Below are 16,655 nucleotides of genomic sequence, written 5' to 3' on the forward strand. Positions count from 1 at the left end.
TTCAAATCCCCCAAACCCATGTAAAGCCAGACATAGTAGCATACTTTTGTAACCCCAGTGTTCCTATTGCAAGATGGGACTTAGAGACCTGGAAATCCCTGAAAGTCTGTGGTCCAGCTAGCCTGGTATATACAGCTGTGAACAATGAAGTGACCCTGTCTCAAACAAGGTGAGAGCTAGACACCACAACACACACACACACACACACACACACACACACACACACACACACATATACACACACAAGGCTAGCTTCTTATCTTGACACAAATACAGTACACACAGCAAAGGCATTCCCCCACTTATCACATATGTACACACATCAATTAAAAAAAAGGAAGGGGGCCTGGAGAGCTGGCTGTAGCATTAAGAATGCTGACTGTTCTTGCAGAGGACCTGGGTTTGAATCCCAGCACCCATATTATAGTTAAAAACTATCTAACTCTAGTTCCAGGGGATCTGACTTTCTCTTCCGGCCTCCACAAGCACTACACAAATGCAGTGTATAGATGCACATGTAAGCCAATAGACATGCACACAAATATATATGCAATATATATACACATACATTTGCATATACATATATATTTTCAAGACAGCATTTCTCTGTGTAGCCTGGCTGTCCTAGAACTTACTCTGCAGACCAGGCTGGCTTTAAACTCAGAGATCCACTTGCCTCTGTCTTCCAAGTGCTGGGATTAAAGGGGTACACAACCACCGAACAGCTAAAATAAATATTTTTAATGGTGGTGGCTGGAGAGATGGTCCAGCAGTTAAGAGCGTCTGTTGCTAGTTTAGAGGACCCAGGTTTCTTGCTAGCACCCATGTGGTGGCTCACAACCATTGGTAACTCCAGCGATTTGACCCTCTTCTGACCTCCAGGATCACCAGGCACACATGTGGTGTGTATGCACAGATTTGAGCAAAACACCCATAAGCGTAAAATAAAAGGCTTAACCGTTTTCTTTTTAAAGAGACAGAATACAGGGGAGAGGACTTACAGGTTGCCAAGGTTTTAAAATGGGTGTGTGGTGGGATGCAGGGATTTCTCTCTTTCTCTCTCTTTCTTTCTTTCTTCCTTTTTTTTTTTAGAAATGTGATGAATGAAAAAAAAAGCCATGAAGGTAGAAGGGAGTGGTTGGGAAGAATAAGTGGATGAGTGGGAGGGGCCAAAGAGGGTGATTGATGGGTGGTGGATATGATCAAAATACATGCTATACTCTTGGGGGTTGGTCTTGCGCACTATATATGCAGATGCTGACTTCTGAGCCCAGAGATCTGGTTACAGTACAGCCACTAGCATTGTCATGATTGTCTCCTGTGTCAATGTTATCTAAAGGATGTTCCCCAATTATCTCTGATTGAGTAATAAAGAGCCAATCAGCCTGTGACTGGGTAAAGGAGCTAGGAAGGCTGGACTTATGATCCCAGCCAGGGGGGGGGGGGGAGATACAGACTGTGTGGTGAGGTGGCGATAAGACAAGAGTGTCCAGGAGCAAGTCACCAAGGGATTTGCCATGAGGATACACATGGACCAGAGCAAGCCAGGGCAAGATCAGATGGCAAGTAACAGGGCATTTATCTGGGTGTTGACATCCTACTTGGGTTAGAATAGTTCAGAACCTGTCCAGTTTAGGTTTGCAGCTTGTTAATAAACCTATCAGATCTCCATGTCAGTTATGTGGGTGCTAGGATGGGCTAGAATGAAGATAGATAAGGATTTCATCCTTTAATCACAGCTACACTGTACATGCATGAAACATCATAATGAAGCCTGCTATTGCATCTAATTAATGCATGTAAAAAATTAAGGCGCGTGGTAAAGGCCAGGGTGCAGCTTCATGGTTCTGTACTTTACACAGTATACTAGGCCCTGGCTTTTATCACAAGGGTTTGGGTATGTGTCCGTGTGTATGGACTCTTTTACCAGAGCCTCTGGAGCCTCTCAAACCTGATGCTTGATTCAGGGTATGTGAAGGGCTCATCTTGGTTGTCAACTTGACAACGTTTGGAGGTCACTGAAACCCAAGCAGCTGGGCACACCTGTGAGGGATTACTCTTGGTTGAATATTTGAAGTGGGAAGACCCACTTAAGTTGGGATCTTTTGAGGTCAGGAGACCCACCCTAAGTCTGGGCCGCACCTCCTGGTGGCGACCCACATAAAAGGATGTGGAAGAAGGAAGCTTGTGCTTTCTGTCTGCCTGCCCCACGCTCTCTGGCCAGCTCATCTATTCTGAGCCACTCCTTTGCTGGCTGGCATTAGAGCCTACTTCCTTTTGGGATTCCAAAGTGGATCGAAAACGGGCAGCTCTCTAGGGTTTCCCTGGGATTCCAGCACCTGCGCCGCTGAGGTGTCCAATCTTGTGGAATGAGCAACTACTGGATCCTTGGTCTAGCTTGGTCTGCCGATGGACTATTTGGACTACAGCCTGTAAGCCACCCTATAAATCCATATATGTGCTATGTTCATTTTATCTGTCGTTCCTTAGAGATTCTTAATATAGGGGATGCATGCACTCCCGCCCGTGTACACACACAATCACACACACTATCACACACACACACACACACAATCACACACACACACAGGGCAGGGCATGGGCTGTCAGGGAGGGGTCGTTAGTTCTGCATGGCTAGATGGGTGGGTCTGACTCTAAACTTTCCCCGATGCTGTCACTTCTGCTATTAAAATCTGGGAGTAACCCAAGCAGCTGCCTTACATGAAACAAAAGACAGTCTCATAGCCTGGCTGAATTTCCTCAAGAGAGCCATCCCATCATGGATAGAGTCTGGCTTCCTTCCTTCATCTGGACTAAAGTTCTCTCCTGGCTTCCCCTCTGCTGCTTTCTTAATCCCCAGGCCCAAGCCAGGGAGATCTTTTATTGCTTAGCCATTTCACTTTTTCCAACGCTTCCAGAGTTGCCCTCAGATCCCTTAATCAAGTCAGCACAGAAGTAACATTGGCAAAAGCACCCGAGGCTGCTAGCCCATGTGTCACCAGGGCGAACATGTCTTCCCTGCCCTCCACTTCTACTCATAAAGAGAGAAAGACTGGATAGGCCCTACTAGGATAAACTGCTGACAGAGGAGCCAAATATGTGTACTTTTCAGATTAGCCAGTGTTAGCATTTGCCTGCTCCTCGGGCCAGCCAATGTCGCCATCTAGAGGCAATCAAAAGTTTCATAGAACCTTCCCAATTCCCAACTAGCCAAATACTTCATTTTTTTGAGACAGGGTCTCAATATACAAGCCGGTTGGCATGATACTGGCTATGTAGCCCTGGCTGGTCTCGAACTTGCCACCTTCTGTGTAGTGTGTTTACAGGCATGTCACGAAGCTCTATGAAGACATTTTCTCACTCACGAAGTTCAGAACTATTCTTGTTATATATGGTGTGGCTTTGGTGCGTCGTTGACGTAAGGATGGGCCTCTCCAGAGCCAGGCACGATACCAGACGAGACGCTTCCTGTCGGCTCCAATGCCCCCCATGTCAATTCACTCATCACACCAGATCATAAAAATAAACCTTTAATGGCTTTATAGTTGGCACAGATGGTATAATTCAAGCTCACATTTGTATTTAACAAGCTGAAATACCACGCTAGCTTTGATGGAAACAGAACAAGAATCACAGTGGCTTAGGTTTGGAAATTAAATCCAGCAGCAGCGCGTCCTGAAGTTGTTTGTTAAATGAAGAATGAGGGCTGGAGTAAACAAGAGAAAAAGCTGTCAGGATATAAGCACTGGAGCTCTGTGGGGATTACTGCAGAATTGTGCTTTCTGGCTTATTATTATTTTTAGATAGCTCAGTTAGCCTTTGTCTATCCTTGAACTCCTGATCTTCTTGCCTGCACCCCGCGGATGCCGGAGTTATGGACAAGTGCTCCTGGGCCCAGCTGTTTCCTCACTTCTGAAGCTCTTACGGCATCGTGAACAACCAGGGCCCGCAACATTCTGGCTTGTAGATACAGTGTGTACTGGGGTAGCTGTAAATATGCCTGGGACACAGCCCCAGAAGAGGAAAAGCAAGTGAGGCCTTGTTGAAACCTTGGGCTAGAACTGGAAGCTTTTGTCTCCCAGTGGGGCAGTCTTTGCTAGGAACCAGGAAAGAGTTATGGTGGGGAAGAAATCCTGCCGCCCACTTTCCACCACTGTGGTCCTTAGTGGACCTCCAAGTCCTGCCTTTTCAGCAAGAAAGGCCCAAGTGCTATTAACAAGTTACCCTGGAATTGCAGGTCAGTGCCACTGGAGACATCTACTGGCCAGGATGGAAACTGGGAACAGAAACCACCTCATTCTAGAGTAGTGGGGACTTGTAGGAACAGCAGGGTGTTCTATTAAATGCCCAATGGGAATCCCTCTGATTTTCTCGATTACAGACATCACAACACACAAGAACCCAGGCTCAGGCAATCACAGGGTTGGGTATCCCTGGGCAGTGTTCAATCAAACTCAGGTCCCAGCTACTAATCTGGTGTCGGTTCTGAAGTCTCGAAACTCTTCAAATCCAAGCCTCAGCCACTGCTTGAACCGAGCTTGCTACGGCAGAAGCTAAGCACAGGTGGTTCCCATCAACACGTGTAATCCTCAGCGCGCTCTATAGGCCACGGAAGAGTGTGACTGGGGACATGCGGAACACCAGAATGAACTAGGCTGTGTGTGGCTGAGCTTCTGAGCTGTCCTGGCTTCACTGTCCTTGCACCAGTGGCACTGAGGCTGTCAGGTCTATCGTAGTCTTGTCTGGGGCAGGTTTCTTTGAGTAATCCCGCTCTCCAAAAATAGTGCTTCCTACACGGATGTTTGTAGATCCTACTTCAATCTGTGGGAAGGAAGCAAGCGAGGAGAGTGTCAGACGCTTTTGAGTCTGTTTCCAGCCACCCAGGGGCTGCATAAGGAACGACCAAGCTGCAGCTGAGGATGGCGGGTGCTCTGGTGTCCCTGACCAGAGTAGGGCTACTTTCTGGCAGTCTTCAAGAGAAAGGCAGTGACCTCAGCTTACACGGTGCTTGGGGAGTTCAACTGCATTTAGAGATACAGGGCCACGGGATGGTAGGAATGTAGGTGCGGGGGACAGCGCAGTATAACAAAAAGCTGCCCTTTAGCTCTTGACCAAAGGCTTGTGACTGGCCAAATGGAAAAACCCTGTAGCTAACTGATATAAAATAAGCTCCATTTTTAGAATTTTTACATGGTTTTAATATATATGATATTCCAAAAGTGCAATTTTATACTTTGATTTTTTTTTTAGAACGGTTATTATTATTTCAAGGCAGGCTTTTACTATGTGGCCTTGGCCTGTACGAACATGTGTAGAGCAGGCTGACTTGAAACTCAATAGCAGCCCTCTGGACTGTTTCCAGGGCTGGGTATAGGAGGGCGTCACGGCACCTGGTGATTCTTCCCTACCGTGGAAATTCATGTATGTGAGTTGCTAACACCGTACTTTATTTCAGTTTGTGCTTATTGTCCCATAGCCGATGCCCTAGGACTCATGTTTGAAATGCCTTTAAAATCAAAATCAGGTTAAAGCGGTGTGGGGAGGGGGATGTCAGTTGCCTCTGGGCGAGGCGTCGGCAGGGACACTTACAGCGTGCTGGAAGTCCACTGACATGCCCATGCTAAGTTCCACCTGCTCCACGGGAAGGCCCAGCTTCTCACACAGCTCCTGCCGCAGGGACAGCAACCTCTGTGCAAAACACAAGCGTTACCGTTTTATTCTTGTTGTTTCCAATGACGACAAAAGGTGACCAGCTCTGCTGGGCACAGTAGTGCTGCTCCCTGTAATACCTGGGACGAGCAGGAGAATCCTGAGTTCAAGGCCAGCCTGGGATACACGGGGAAGAGAAGCTGTCTCTAAAACAAGCAAACCAAGCCGAACTAAGTCAAACCAAACAAAACAGGAGAAAAACAAAACCCACCAAAACGAACACTACTAAACCAAAATGTGTCTGCTGACTCTATTTCTCATGATTCTTATGATTCTGTATAATGATTACCAGAAGTTGCTATAAGTTTTAGTTACATCTTCAACTTTCAAGAAAATTAGCAGGGCCGGGGGTGTGGCTCAGTGGCAGAATACTCCAGACCCTGAGTTCTATCCTAAGCAGTGGGAAAAAAAAAATCCAACAACATCCTAAAAACAAAGAAAGCCAACAACAGTAAAGATACCAGTCACTAGAAAGGAAGAAAAAGGATGCTCTAGAATTGTATTAGCCAAGTGAACACTGGGTTAAGGAAGGTGTGTGGGTGTCTGGGAGCCTATTCTGTCTTTTCCTTATGAGAACAGTCCGGAAGAGGCGGAGTAGCATCGAGCCTGACAGGCTGTGTTCTGAGAGGTGGCTGACGTACCACACAGCTGGCCCTGCACCCCACCAGTGCTGGGATCAAGCCTGGGCCATGCCGATGCTAGACACAGCCTACTGTGTGTGGGCTGACCCGAAGTCCCATGATGCCTTCCTTGGCATAAGAGCATCGCCCCAACCATCCCCAGTACCTGGAAGTCTGGGTTTGGTCCTTGACTTAGATCATGCCCAAAGCTTCCTATGGTCATGAGACCCACGAACTCCAGGTTGGGACAACTGGCCTTTATGTGTTCCACGACGGCTACGGTCTCTGAGGGCAGAAGGCCGTGTTTACCTTCATAAAAAGAAACAGAAATGTGTACACCAACACATCTTAACTAGCCAGAAGAAGGCTCCATTTTCATCCCTTCCTTACCACAGACGTGGCTGTCAGCTGAAAGCCTGCGAAGTGACTTTCCCTGACCCTAACGAGTGACTGTGTATGTGAGGGCCTTCATGCCGGACCCTCTTCCACACAGGTTCTGTTTCTCCAGATTACTTCTCTTTACCCCACATCAGGAGTCTACTGTATTATTTTTAGTGCCAGAGACGGAAGCCATGGTTCTGTGTACACAGGGTGCTACCCCTAAGACACACCCCACAGGATTTTAGCTGGGAATGGCTAGGGAAGCCAAAACAGAAGAAAAATGTGTGTTGGTTTGAATGAGAGTGCCCCCCACAGGCTCCTATGTTTGAATGCTTGGTCCCCAGTGTCTGGCACTGTTGGGATATGCCTAGGAGATGCTGCCTTGCTGGGAGTACATCATGGGTGCCGGCTGTGACGTTTCAAAGTCCTGTGTCGTTCAGTCCTCCCTCTGCTCCATGAGTGCGGTTCGAGATGTGAGGCCTGAGCTTCTGATGAGGCTGCCACGCTCCCCCACCATGGGCCCCTATCCTCCAGAACCATAAATTGCACAGACCTTTCCTTCTGTCAGTTGCCTTGGTCATGGTGTTTAGAAATAGAAAAGGAATGAATATGTCTTGGGACACTAGGGAGGGTCACACCGCCAAAGTCCTAGATGAATCTCAGAACCTTTTTCTAAACTTGACATTTTTATGGTTTTGTCAATTTATTAATAGAGCTGCAAACTTAAGTCATATGCACATAATAAAGTGGGATTGTATAATTGCAGAGTTTACTTACTAGTTAAGGACGGTTGGAGGAACAACAGCAAGTGATTTGTTATGTATTTTAAGGACTATTAATATTGCTTTGCCTTTGCCCCCGTTTATGAAGGGGATCAGGGAGGAACTTTCCTGCTATTAATTAAGGCCAATCACAGCTCCTTGTCAGGAAATGCAGTAAAGACACGCTGGAGCTCTGCAGTTACATGCGTGTAGCCAGTCACGGAACATGCAAAGTAATAGTAACTGTTAATCTGCTGACCCCTGTGCCAGCCCTACGACTTCTCACTTCATACAGCAACTCTAAGTGTTCTTACCCACATCAGTCTTCAGAGGAAATTAAGACAGGCGGGAGCAGTCTTTTCCTAAGGCTATGGACTAGAACTGTGCACCTGAGATTTGAGCCCAGGCAACCTGACTTCAGGGCACATCTGGAAAACAGATGTCTACACTGAGCTCCTTCAAGCCAAGATCTGCTACATGTGAGCGCCAGGAAGATGGTTGTAAGCAAATGCCTGGCATTCACTCTTAACAAAAAGCGAGCAAAGGAGAAGTCCAGGGTTCCATATCACTGTGCAGAAGCCTCATCACACCCTTCTAACAATGGCCACTCCCTCGACGCCACTGCCACAGAAGGAAACTCAGGTACAGAGAGGTTAGGTAACTGACTGAAAGTTCCAATGCTGGAGAGTGGTGGCACTCAAGCAGACGTCTGTCTGATGTCAGAGCCAGGCTCCTCTGTAGTTCACGGCCACACTGCTAGGCCAGGCCCCGTGAGACACTCACTCATTGTTCAGCAGCAACTCCTTCTATTCTTGCCCAATGAAGCACTGCGTAATTTTCCTGAGACCTAAGAAGTATCCCACATGTAATTCTCAATCTCCTCCAGGAGGGAATTTCCAGTTATAAGTTCCAGAACTTCAAAGTTATAATTCTTCAAAATTAATACCTAACAAGCTGGGATATATTAAAGAATTATATTGGGCTGGAGAGATGGCTCAGCGGTTAAGAGCACTGACTGCTCTTCCAGAGGTCCTGAGTTCAATTCCTAGCAACCACATGGTGGCTCACAACCATCTGTAGTGGGATCCGATGCCCTCTTCTGGTGAGTGTCTGAGGACAGCTACAGTGTTCTCACAGACATAAAAACAAAAGAATTATATTGGATCACCACACTGGTAAATCCTGACAAAGCAGCTCATCAGAAGGCTAGAGCTTCTCCCCCCAATATCCTCAGACGCTTACACTCACACTCTACCTGAGTCTCGGCCATCTAGGAGAGCAAACATCACGGTCAGGCCTAGTCACTTACTGTCCTCTCCACTGGTGTTAATCTGCACCATCACCTTCAGTCGTTCAGGAGAACCTTTCTTCTGCCAGGAACTGTTCACCTTGTCTGCCAACTTCACGGAGTCTATAGTTTCCAGCATAGAGAGGTTGGGGACGGCTGAAAAGAGAAAGTGGGAAGGGAGTAGCCTTCATTTTCCCTGCTGCCAGAGGAGACACGCAGCAAACCTTTGATCTGGTCGAGGAGGAAGTACTCCAGGAAAAGAAAAGCACAGTTAAATCTCATGACTGGCCAAGAAGACGTGCACGAGAGCTTGCTAGACATGAAGCTCAAAGGCAGACAAGCCCCATCCCACCAGCAAAGATAGATAAGGGAGACATAAGACACCACAATCAGGCTGCATGAGTAGGGAGATGATTCAGAAAGTTGGTAGTTGAGGTTCTGAATAGCAGGCCCGATCTAATTATGTCTCAGTTCAAACTGAGTGAAACAGGTCAAGTGACAAAGGACAGAGGCTATCCAGAAGCCAAGAGCTAGCCTGGAGAGATACCATGTTCTTACACTTTCTGGGATGGGTCTCTTTATTCGACAGGGACACCAGAATAGCTCCCACCGGATGCTCAGTCAGTGAGGTCATCAAAGCTGCCTTCAGTGAAGATGAACTATGACTCTTGGCACAGATAAAGGACCATGGCACAACCCTACCAGCTTACTGTGCCGAGCACAGGAATCTTCCAGGCAGTCAGCTAACTACTTCCCTGTCTCCCACCCTTGCTTTTTTTCCTTTTTTCCTCTTCCATGGTGAAGACTGAGCCCAGAGCCTTGTTGGGATGGAGACACAAGTACAGGAAGGCTATGCCTTGGTAGTGTAAATAATTAATTCTAAACTCAGCTCTGACCTGATTATACACCAACTGGTAGTAGGAACAAGCCCTAAAGTGGTGGCACACACCTTTAATCCCAGCACTGGGAGGCAGGGGCAGGGGCAAGGGCAGGGGCAGGGGCAGGGGCAGGGGCAGGGGCAAATCTCTGAGTCCGAGGTCAGGCTGGTCTGCCAAGAGTTCCAGGGACCACAGAGAAATCCTGTCACAACAAACCAACCAAACAAAACCCCAAAACCCTAAAAGGATGAAATTGTTCCAATAAAATGTAAACGATGTTGCAGAAGTATTTGTAGGGATGTAAAAATAGCCAGAACTGAATAAGACAAATTTATGTGTGAAATACATGTTGCTGGGTGTGCTAGTGGTCATGCCTGCAGTTCCAGAATTCAGGAGGCTGAGGCAGGAGGATCACCACAAGTTCTAGGCCAGCCTAGGTTATATAGTGAATTCCAGGTCAGCATGAGTTGGTCAGATTGTGTCTCAGAAAAACAATGATAAACCAAACCATCAACGTAAAAGCAACTATTCACAGGATGAGGTATAATGAGAAGTTGACTGAAACCGACCCAGAACTGAGGAAAAGATAATAAGGACAGTAAGTCATTTCTTCCATGTATTTAACGAGACTCAAAAGTCTAGCAGAAACAAATATCCCCCTCCCTAAACTCAAATCGTATGACAAACTCTGAGTGCTAACATTAGGCATTAGCTAACAACATTCTTTATGATGGCAAAGCCAGTTGTGCTGGTCGGTTTTGTTTGTTTTGTTGTTTTTGTTAACTTGACACAGGCCAGGGTCATGTGAGAAGTGCAAACTTCGACCGAGAAAATGCCTTCATAAGACTGGCCTATAAGCAAGAATCTGTGCCATTTGATTAATGATGCTGTAGGGAGGCACGGCGCACGGTGAGTGGTGCCATCCCTGAGCAGGTGATCTGGGCTGTATAGGAGAGCAGGCTGAGTAAGCCATGGGGAGCAAGCCAGTAAGCAACGTTTCTCCATGGCATTTGCTTCAGTTCCTGCCTCTGGATCCCTGCCTTGGCTTCTCAGTGATGGACAGTGATATGGAGGTATAAGCCAAATAAACCCTTTCCTCCTAAGTTGCTTTTGTTCATTGTCTTGATCACAGCAACAAAAAGCAGACAAGGACCCCATTCCAAACACATGCCATGATCAGGGGCTCTGGGGTAGCAGTGGGGAGAATTCTCCTGACAGGTGTAGCCTTGATTCCTTTTAGTGCTTAATCTTGGGCAAGCTGTTTAATTTCTCGAGCCTTAGTTTACTGTTTCCCTGCCTGTGGGACTAATTCAGTAATGACTACATCATTTTATGCATTCATTAGCCATATCTCCTTGTGGTATTATTTTTGTGGTGGTCTTAGAATTTATAGTATAAAAATTGAAGATCCAAACTGTGAAACTTCTTGAGCATTGGGGTCAAGACATATATTACATGTTTAAACTTCATACTCTGTGGCTATTATATCTAAACAATTAATTAAAAAAATTTAAGCTGATTATGGTGGCATGTGCCTACCAAGCATTTAGGGGGCCAGGACAGGAGCATGGTGAGCTCAAGGCCATCCTATCCCTATAGCTAGATCATGTCTCAACAAATAAAACTCAAGATGAACCATAGGAGGAATTTTTACTTAAAGTTTTCTTTTTTTAATTTTATTTACAAAAGTTTAATTTAAGTCTACGCTAGTGGATGTTTTACCTATAGGTCTGTGCACCACGTTTGTGCCTGGTGCCTAAGGAGGCCCAAGATGCTGCTGGATGCCTGAAGCTCCAGTTAGAAAGAGTTGTGGGCTGACATGTGCATGCTGGGTAGCTAAACCCAGGTCTTCTGGAAGAGCAGAAAGTGCTCTTAACCTCAGAGCCATCTCTCCAGCCCCTTTATTTTAATTTTATTGACACAGGGTCTATGTAGCTCTGTCTTCTTAACTTATTAGATCTGTCTGCCATTGTCTCCAGAGTGCTGGGCTTAGTGTCATATGTCACTGTGCCCAGAGAAGAAATGTAGACAAACAAGCAGAGAGCTCCGAAACAGTAAAGGAAGTAACTGGAGTGGAGAGGAGAGAGTGTGAAAAAAGAATGGTCTGAATTTTGTTTATTTTTTATTACATTGATTTATTAATCCCGGGTGCTGGGAATTCTGGCTTGTGCTATCACGTCTGGATAGCAGCTTAGTTGTAATTCCCCAAGCTAGCAGTAACCTAAAGTCCTTCAGTGCGAATGGAAACATGGTGACGTGTTAGTACAGTGGAAACTACTGAATAGGAGATGGAAGGGTCGTACGCCGTGATAAAGGTCAACGCTGGATCAGGATGAAAAGAAGGAAGACCTTTCCTGAACTGTGGAAATGACAGCAGCAGCACAGACCAGGAGCAGCGCTTGAGCAAATGACAGGAAGGAGCCTGTGGGGGAGGGGGCTGATATTTTAATTATTGGACCAGTTCGAAGCTGTAATCCTCTGTCAACACTGGTCCAATCAGATACTTTCAGTCTGTGTACTTTATTGTAGTTGGATATGCTTTTTTCAAGTTTACCCTGACAAAGCTGTTAAGGAAAATACATACCAGGGGAGGCAAGATGGTTCAGTGAGTAAAGGTGCCTGCCACCACACCTGACAGTCGAGTTCAATCTCTGGGACCCACATAATGGAAAGCAAGACCCAACTCCTCTATGTCGCTCTGATCGCTATACACACAATTTGCCTTTCTCTATCCCTTTCTCCCCACCAAAAAAACCCCAGGAGGTTTTTTAAATTTTGATACCTTGACAGAACTAAGTATGGTTTACTTGAGGTCCTCGAGTCACAAGGTTAAATCTTTCTGTAATTAGTAATTATTTTTTATGGTGCTGGGGACTGACCTAGGGCCTTGTAAATGTTAGGCAAGCACTCTGCTGCTGAGCCACACCCTCCAGCCCTTGCACCTCATTCTTAGTATTTGACTATGCTTCACTGAAGAAATTCTGTGACACAAATGGTGGGCTGGGGCTGCTCTCCGAGCTGCTTACTCAGAAGGCGGTGTATGTCACACAGCCACAGAGAAGGCCTGCCTTCAGAGTGAGAGTCTTGTCTTACCCATCAACTTGTTGACGTTTTGTTTCTGCAAATGACCAATGAAGTGCCACTTGATCTCAGGACATGACGACAGAAGCTGAAGAGAAAAAGGGAACCATTTCATAGAGCTTTTATGGAGGCTCTGTGGGCTCAATGCCCTTCATGCCTGTGCTCTCCTGGGAGTGATGAGCTGCCGCCCTCCCTTCAGCCAGTCTTCCTCTGAGACACGAAACTCGGAGTCATCTAAGCCTATCGCTGTTTCCCTTCCTCGTTCCCATCAACTCACTGAATTTTTCAGAAATGGTCCATTACAGACAGAAGTGATTTATGTTTTCAAGGCCCTCTACCACTGAGCCGCATCCCCGAACCCTTTGGTTTATGCTTTCAAATCTCCAAGGTTCTCCTAAAATCACTATTCACTAACTGCCACACAAGAGAACATCATGTCTGAACAGCGACAGAAGAGCTAGCCCAGAATTATTTAGGGTGCAATAGAAATATGGACGTTTTTATTCCGAGCCCAGCTTTCTGTTCTAAAATCCTACCATCAACACAGGTGTAGGTCTCAGCTAAGAGCTAAGACTTCTATACGAAATCAACACTTCTTATGTCTACGTACCGTAGGGTTTGATGCTTTTTCTAGTAGTTCCTGAACCTAAGGAGCAAGAACAGAATGAGTTAGAAGCCCAGTAGTCACAGCTCTCCCAAAGGTTCTTTGTAAGAGGAATCTTACATAGTTCTCTCCAAAAGTGCGCTGGCCATGACCGTAGGCCTCAATCACCATCTCTGTAGGTTTTGTTTTGCTGACCGCTACTAGCCGGGGTTGGATGGCTGGGAGACCCTGCAAAGAAAGAGCAGGCCACATGAGTGAATGTGTGGCATTTTGTCCCGAAAATACACACATTGTAGAGCCAGGTGGTGGTAGCAAACATCTTTAATCCCAGCAGTTGAGAGGCAAAGACAGGCAGATCTCTGAGTTCGAGGCCAGCATAGTCTACAAAATGAGTTCCAGGACATCCAGGGCTACACAGAGACCTTGTCTCACAAAACAAACAAACAAACAAACAATGACAAAATGACACACCTTATAAAAATAGATCAGCACAGATCTCAGCTTGGCAATGATAAGATCCATTTTCCCCTTTCCTTTGTTTTTTGTGGCACTGGATATAGAGCTCTGGGGTTTGGGGACACTAGACAAGTGTTCCTCTAGGGAGCTCCAACCCTACCTGCCAATTTCCTCTTTAGTGTTCCAGACAATTCTCACGTAAACCAGCGCTGGAGGTTTGTGGCAGCAAAGATGGCTCGGTGAAAAAATGGTAGCCATGTAAGCATGAGGGCCTTAGTGTATAATTTATATAATCTATATAATAAGTTTGGTACCCCTTGTCTGTCATCCCAGCGCTGGGGGCAGGGAGAGGGGGCAGGTGGCTCCTTGGGGCGTATTGGCTATCTAGCTCCAGGATCAGGGTGTCAAAACACGAAGTGGAGGGTGATAAGAGAAAGATGCCTGACATTAACCTCTGGCTTCCACACGTGCATTCATGGCCCGTACACTTGCACATGTATGAGTATATCGTGTGCACACAAACATGCACTTGTACATACATGCATATAACACAAACACACATGCATTTGTACATACATGCAAATACACACACACACACACACACAAGTCAGTTTATTGGGTTGAGGGAACAGTAACAGTGGCACAAGGTCTGCTTAGCATTTGTGAGGTTCTGAGTTGTATCCCTAGCACCTAACCCCACCCCAACCTCCCACCCCCTCAAAAAAAACCAAACCAATACAAACAAATGTAAAACAAAATCCCAACCATCAATTACTTCACAAAGGGAAGGTAACATCCTGTTCAGCAGGAAGGTCACTTCTGGCTTCTGAACAGTTTAGAAACTCATTTTGGTCCTGATGTAATTACTAATAACGCTTCCATTCACCTTGGAAGAGGAGCAATTGAGATAAGGACACGCAGTGCATCGTTCAGTCTATGATTCAACCAACAGATAGCAGAACTGACAATGAGACACAAACAATTCTGTATTCAGGATTAGATTCATCCAAAGTCTCTCCACATCCGTTACATAAAATGCCGGGGTTTCCCTGCTTTCAGCCGCAGCCAAATCCCCACGTATCTGTCTTCATGTAACCCACGGTGTCTGAGACTTTCATAGAACCACAGTATTCTCAAGGACTTGGAGAATTACCACAAGGTTTCCTGTTGCTTCCTTCTGAGGGACTGGGTCATCACTGTCTCATGAACTGTGTCTAAGTCCTAGTATCACGTTGATGAACTGGGGCTTCCAGAGACAAATTGGGAGTGGGCTGCATTAGGGAAATCCCGGGATTTTTCTTTGAAGAAACAGAGCACTGGGACCAGGAAGGAGGTAGGAACTCCCCAGGCTTGACCTCATTTTCTTCAGCTATGAGGAACCCAAAGGCTCCCCCCCCCCCCCCCCCCCCGGAGCTGGGGACTGAACCCAGCTTGCCTTGTGCTTGCTAGGCAAGCGCGCTACCACTGAGCTAAATCCCCAACCCCCTAGTTAACAGGTAATGTCCCAGGCCTCAGTTAAGAGAAGGCTATGTAATTCGGCCTTCGGTTTTCAGGCATCATTTTGAAATCTGAGACCATAAATATTAAGGAAAGGTCTTTGCTTTTTTTCTGTCTCGTTTCACAAAATGTAGCTTAATTTGCATGGAGAAAAGCAGATACTGGCTTCGGTCTATATAAGAAGTCCAATAGGGAACAAAACAACCATACCAAAACAACAAATGCTTGTGACTGTGCACATGACAGCACCCTCCTGCTCTGTGGAGGTAAAATCTTGTCAAGTCCACTCGCACCTAGACCACAGCTCCCCGCCGCCGCAACGCACGTGATCGCGGGTGGACATGGCCCTCCGAGGTCTCTAGTACCGTGGTGACGGGCAATGACGCATGGCGAGACACATGGACACGAGTGAGCACCTTTCTCCAACCAAGCTACCCTCCAGGAAGTCCTGATCCTCAAGGCCAGATCGCCGAGCCCCTTCTGCGTCACCGTGACACCTGGACCCACGCAGGTGTCCCCCTTCTCAGCCCGCCCCAGTCCCCTACCGCCGGTCCTCACCCGCGGCCGCCGCGCCACGCTCTGCTGGACGCGCTCGTTCACGGCCCGCAGCGCCAACCCGACTCCCAGCTCCGCTGTCATGCTGCCACCTCTCAACATTCCCTAGAGGATGCCCAGAAGACCCGAGACCTAAGGAGACCACCTTCCGGTCCCGCCCCCTTCCTGAATGGTCCAATCACCGCTCGGCACCAAGCCACCTCCCTCAACAGAGGTTGGCGGCCCAGGCGGGCGCCATCTTGGGGAGGGCAGAGGTTACCAAGTCTGAAAGCACTAGTGCCCAGCGAGTTAGGGAGGTGGGCGGGCCGGGATTATCTATAAACCGAGATATTAAAGTAACTTTCATTCTTCCGTTTCTTTCCTCTCCGCTTTTCTTTCCTTTCCTTACCTCTTTCCTCCCCTCTCCCCTTCCCCTCTCTCTCTCCTCCCCTCATTTATTCATTCATTCATCATTCGTTTTTTTGTTTGTTTATTTATTTTTTAACCGAGACAGGGTTTCTGTGTGTAGCCCTGGCTGTCCTGGAACTCACTCTGTAGACCAGGGTGGAACTCCCAAGTACTGGGACTAAAGACGTATGCCACCACCACCCGGCTATTTGAGAAAATATTTGTTTTCATTTTATGTGTGTTGACTTGTTTTGTCCTCATGGATTTATGTGCACCATCGTGTCTGTGGTGCCGTGGCCTGGATCTCCTGGACTTGGAGTTAGAGATGGTTGTGAGCCATCATGTGTATGCTGGGGAGAGAATCCTGGTCCTTTGCAAGAGCAACAGGTGTACTTAACCACTGATCCATCTCCAGCCCCCACTTTTTAAAGATTTTTA

The 16,655-nt window shown here is 46.9% G+C and overlaps 1 protein-coding gene and 1 long non-coding RNA gene across 3 annotated transcripts; one reads left to right on the top strand and one right to left on the bottom strand.

The window, feature by feature from the left end:
- Window positions 1-574: 574 nt before the first annotated feature.
- Window positions 575-3,859, top strand: LOC120097504 (uncharacterized). Its single transcript, XR_005494962.2, has 2 exons — window positions 575-2,432; window positions 3,316-3,859. It is a non-coding gene; the product is annotated as an uncharacterized LOC120097504 (long non-coding RNA).
- Plpbp (pyridoxal phosphate binding protein) lies at window positions 3,515-16,177 on the bottom strand. Of its 2 annotated transcripts, none has more exons than XM_063275442.1 (8): window positions 14,554-14,659; window positions 13,443-13,550; window positions 13,329-13,364; window positions 12,731-12,806; window positions 8,781-8,915; window positions 6,496-6,638; window positions 5,590-5,688; window positions 3,515-4,821 (listed from the first exon to the last, which is right to left on the bottom strand). In XM_063275442.1, the coding sequence occupies exons 1-8, from the start codon at window positions 14,572-14,574 to the stop codon at window positions 4,690-4,692; spliced, it is 750 nt and encodes a 249-aa protein (XP_063131512.1). In that variant the 5' UTR covers window positions 14,575-14,659; the 3' UTR covers window positions 3,515-4,689. The 2 variants fall into 2 exon arrangements, with proteins under 2 accessions (XP_063131512.1, NP_001100790.1); NM_001107320.1 differs by lacking the exon at window positions 14,554-14,659 and adding an exon at window positions 15,834-16,177 and having other exon boundaries at window positions 4,584-4,821.
- Between the last annotated feature and the right edge of the window lie 478 nt (window positions 16,178-16,655).

This window comes from Rattus norvegicus, chromosome 16 (assembly GCF_036323735.1).
Source record: "Rattus norvegicus strain BN/NHsdMcwi chromosome 16, GRCr8, whole genome shotgun sequence".
Lineage (NCBI taxonomy): Eukaryota > Metazoa > Chordata > Mammalia > Rodentia > Muridae > Rattus > Rattus norvegicus.